Source organism: Myotis brandtii, unplaced genomic scaffold, assembly GCF_000412655.1.
Source record: "Myotis brandtii unplaced genomic scaffold, ASM41265v1 scaffold125, whole genome shotgun sequence".
NCBI lineage: Eukaryota > Metazoa > Chordata > Mammalia > Chiroptera > Vespertilionidae > Myotis > Myotis brandtii.
In genome coordinates, this window is record NW_005354385.1 from 7422982 (window position 1) to 7426064 (window position 3083).

Consider the following 3083-nt stretch of genomic DNA (forward strand, 5'->3'; position numbering starts at 1 on the left):
GATATTTTCAGCCTCTGTGCATTTCCCTATAATGCATAGACCATGGATCACAGAGCTCAGTTCACGCATCTTTGCTACCTGAGGACTAAATGTTGCAGGTTCTGGTTTGTCTGACAACCACACTTTCTCGGAGTAGGAGAATTAAGAGGCTTTGTTGAAGTAAAAAGAAACTGAATTTTGCTTTTGAGGTGCAGCAGAGAGGAAAGCGGGGTGAAGAAGTATTTAGAGGAACAAGGATGGAGGAGATGGTAGTGACAGAAGCAGAGAGAGTAGCAGTAGAGAAGAGAGTATAGGGAACTTGGGCAGGCTCTCTCTCTCTCTCTCTCTCTCTCTCTCAACTTTTAAGACTTCGGCTTTAAATAGAAATCTCTGTGTTCTAGAAACAAGTAATAACTGACCTGTAGGTGTGAAACCTTTCTTGTGTCTGAAACTTGCTATACACATGTACGTCCCACATAGCAGAGCCCAACGCAAGATTCCTAGATGATTGGCTTTTTATCCCAAAATGGATTTCCACACAACACTGAATTCGCTGGGGGGGCTAATAAATTTGTGGGGGAAAGGGGCCCTCAGCAGATTTTGCAGCCACAGGAACACTGAGTTTAATTTAAATGCCAAGTTAGTCCCAGAGTGAACTGTTTGTTCTGCTGTGTTTCTCCCTTTGAAACATGGAGGCAGCAGGTTAACTGGGTGCCACAGAGACCATCCACAAAATAAAAAGCCTCCATTTCCTGTCCTAAACATCTGCAAAAGTATACTGCCCTCCATGACTCGCCCTTGACTACAGGTTGACCCTGCTCCTCTCCCCAGATTCAAAACAAACAAACAAGCAAACACAAAGAGCAAGCCAACCCTTACTGCTGAAGACAATAGACAAAACATCAAAATCCTTTTCAAGCCCCATGCTATTTAGCATTCAAAAAATTATTCTAGGTCATAATCCCTGGCAAGATTTACTTTGAGAGTGAAATAGACACTGAATAGTGGGCAGGATGTTAAAGGACATTCAAACCTCTCAATCCCAACCCTTTGAGTCACTGACACTGTTTACACCAGTTGTGCTTCTTCCCAAGTAAAAGGGGCACTGGATTGTTATTGAAATTTTTAGTCTTCTATCCGCTACTGTGAAGTTTTAATTGCTATAGCATAGCAGAGGATCCTAACCCGGGCATAAAAATAAACTGCTCAAAACCTCTTGCCAACTTCAAGCTTGAAGCTATTGCCTCCTCTGGGTGATTTTCACATTCACGGTTTTCTCTATTCTCCAAAACTGTTCCATTTCTGAGCCCTAACTGTGCCCAAGACCATCTGTAGCTCCACTCCGGCCCCACTTTCTCAGCTTGGGTTGTGACCCTCAGCTCTGACATTCAGGACCTGGCTAACCCCCCTTGGACTGTTCTGCCTGGCTGGGCCTGATGACTAAATTCAAGAGCAGGCGGGGTCTCTTTTTAAATCTCACCCTTTCTCTAGAAAATGTTTAATTTGGCAAAGACAATGCATCCCATGTTTTTGTAACAACGGCTTACCCCTGGGAGAATTAACGTCACTATGTACTTTTTAGCAGCTACTGTTCCTCGCATTTAAATAATTTATTAAATTTTTTTTTTTTTTGAGCAGCATCCTGATGCCTTCTTGATGATACTGGTTGCTCAGGGGAAAGACGCCCTCCCTGAAGGCTGGCCAAGCCCTCTCTTCCTTTCATTAGCAGAGTAACCCTGTGTACCCGCTGCCTGAGCCTGCAGGGAAGGGTAATGTTCCCACTGGGCCCTCCTGTCCTCTCGCCTGGCTGAAGAGCTGAGTCTAAATGAAATATAAAATATTAACTGTCCGAGAAAACAGAGGGTGCTCCTCCTGGACCTGAGGTTTGGCCACGGCTCACTGGGCTCAGGCCTCTCTGTCTGGTCCCCACCTCCTCCCTCGGTGGGAACCACGAGTGGAATCACAGCTCTCCAAAGCGAATTCTCTGGACCGGCAACCAGACTCCTTGCCCCGTTCCCTTCTGCAGGGAGCGCACAATGACCACCAAGAGGCCAGAAAAAAAACACTTAAATATTGCATTTATTAAGGAAAATGTTAAACACGGGGGGAAAAAAGAGTCAAAACGGTGTCACGAATGTCAAGAGCACTTTTGTGGCATAAATCGTGCAGTCACGAGCTACAGACACAGTTCTACTTCGGGTCTTTGCCGGGGGCCAGCTGTGGCGCCAGCCCCCCTCTCCAAAGACCCAGTTGTGAATGAAATAAAAGAAACAACTCACCCCGTTCACATTCGCAGGCTTCCCCTCCCCCACCCTTTTCCCCACGATGACAAAACCCTAACTCCCAGGCAGGCAAACAGGTCACTAGGGCAGAAAAAGAGTTATCAAATATTTATGGTCAAGCAAACACAAAAACCCCTTAAAACGGCACGTTGCAATCAAGCCAAGGTATTCATCGCCTCTCCCGCCAGGGCTGGGAGGACCGGGAGAGAACGGGCGCCAATCCGGACACGGATTTGAGCCCCCATTAGTTTTGTTCCGTGGCGTCTGCACGGATCGCTTTCCAGGCCATGGGGCATCCGGTGCTGGTGGGTCTCTCCCCTGCCCGCCCTCTCCACCTGCCCCCAGAGCTTGGCCCACCTGCGGGTGGAGAAGGGCCTTTGCCCCGTCGGTTTTCCCGCATCCCAAGCAGCTTCCAAAGTTTGCGCCCTAATCTCCCTCTTCTTGCCACTTGCTGCTCAGTCCAGAGTCAGGGCGCTCTCCTCCTCCAGCCAGGCCTGGGGACTTTCCAAGAGCGAGCGAGAAACAGGTCGCTTCATCCCGAAAGGCAGGAGTCGGGAGAAATAATTGACTCCGACAGGTTTGCTTCGCCCGGTCTCGGATGGTGAGGGGGCGCGGCCGGGCCCCCACGACCACCGCCTCCACCTCCTTAGACGGTCTCCGGTCTTTCACCAGGAAGTTGATCATGCCCTCGGACTTGATGAGGAGGTTGCAGCCGAGGAAGAAGATGCCGAAGACCACGGTGAGCGAGAGCACGCACATGACGGCGATCTGCACCACGCGCATGATGTACAGGCTGCGCTCGTCGGGGCCGCCCTCCGCGCA

The 3083-nt window shown here is 49.5% G+C and overlaps 1 protein-coding gene across 1 annotated transcript; it reads right to left on the minus strand.

Annotated features, from left to right (window-relative positions):
- Nucleotides 1–2060: 2060 nt before the first annotated feature.
- RPRM (reprimo, TP53 dependent G2 arrest mediator candidate) lies at nucleotides 2061–3075 on the minus strand. Its single transcript, XM_014534163.1, has one exon. The coding sequence runs from the start codon at nucleotides 3042–3044 to the stop codon at nucleotides 2688–2690; it is 357 nt and encodes a 118-aa protein (XP_014389649.1). The 5' UTR covers nucleotides 3045–3075; the 3' UTR covers nucleotides 2061–2687.
- Between the last annotated feature and the right edge of the window lie 8 nt (nucleotides 3076–3083).

What these genes read in the sequence shown, in the direction of transcription:
- RPRM (XM_014534163.1), bottom strand. Translation starts at nt 3,044, where the DNA reads ATGCGCGTGGTGCAGATCGCCGTCATGTGCGTGCTCTCGCTCACCGTG.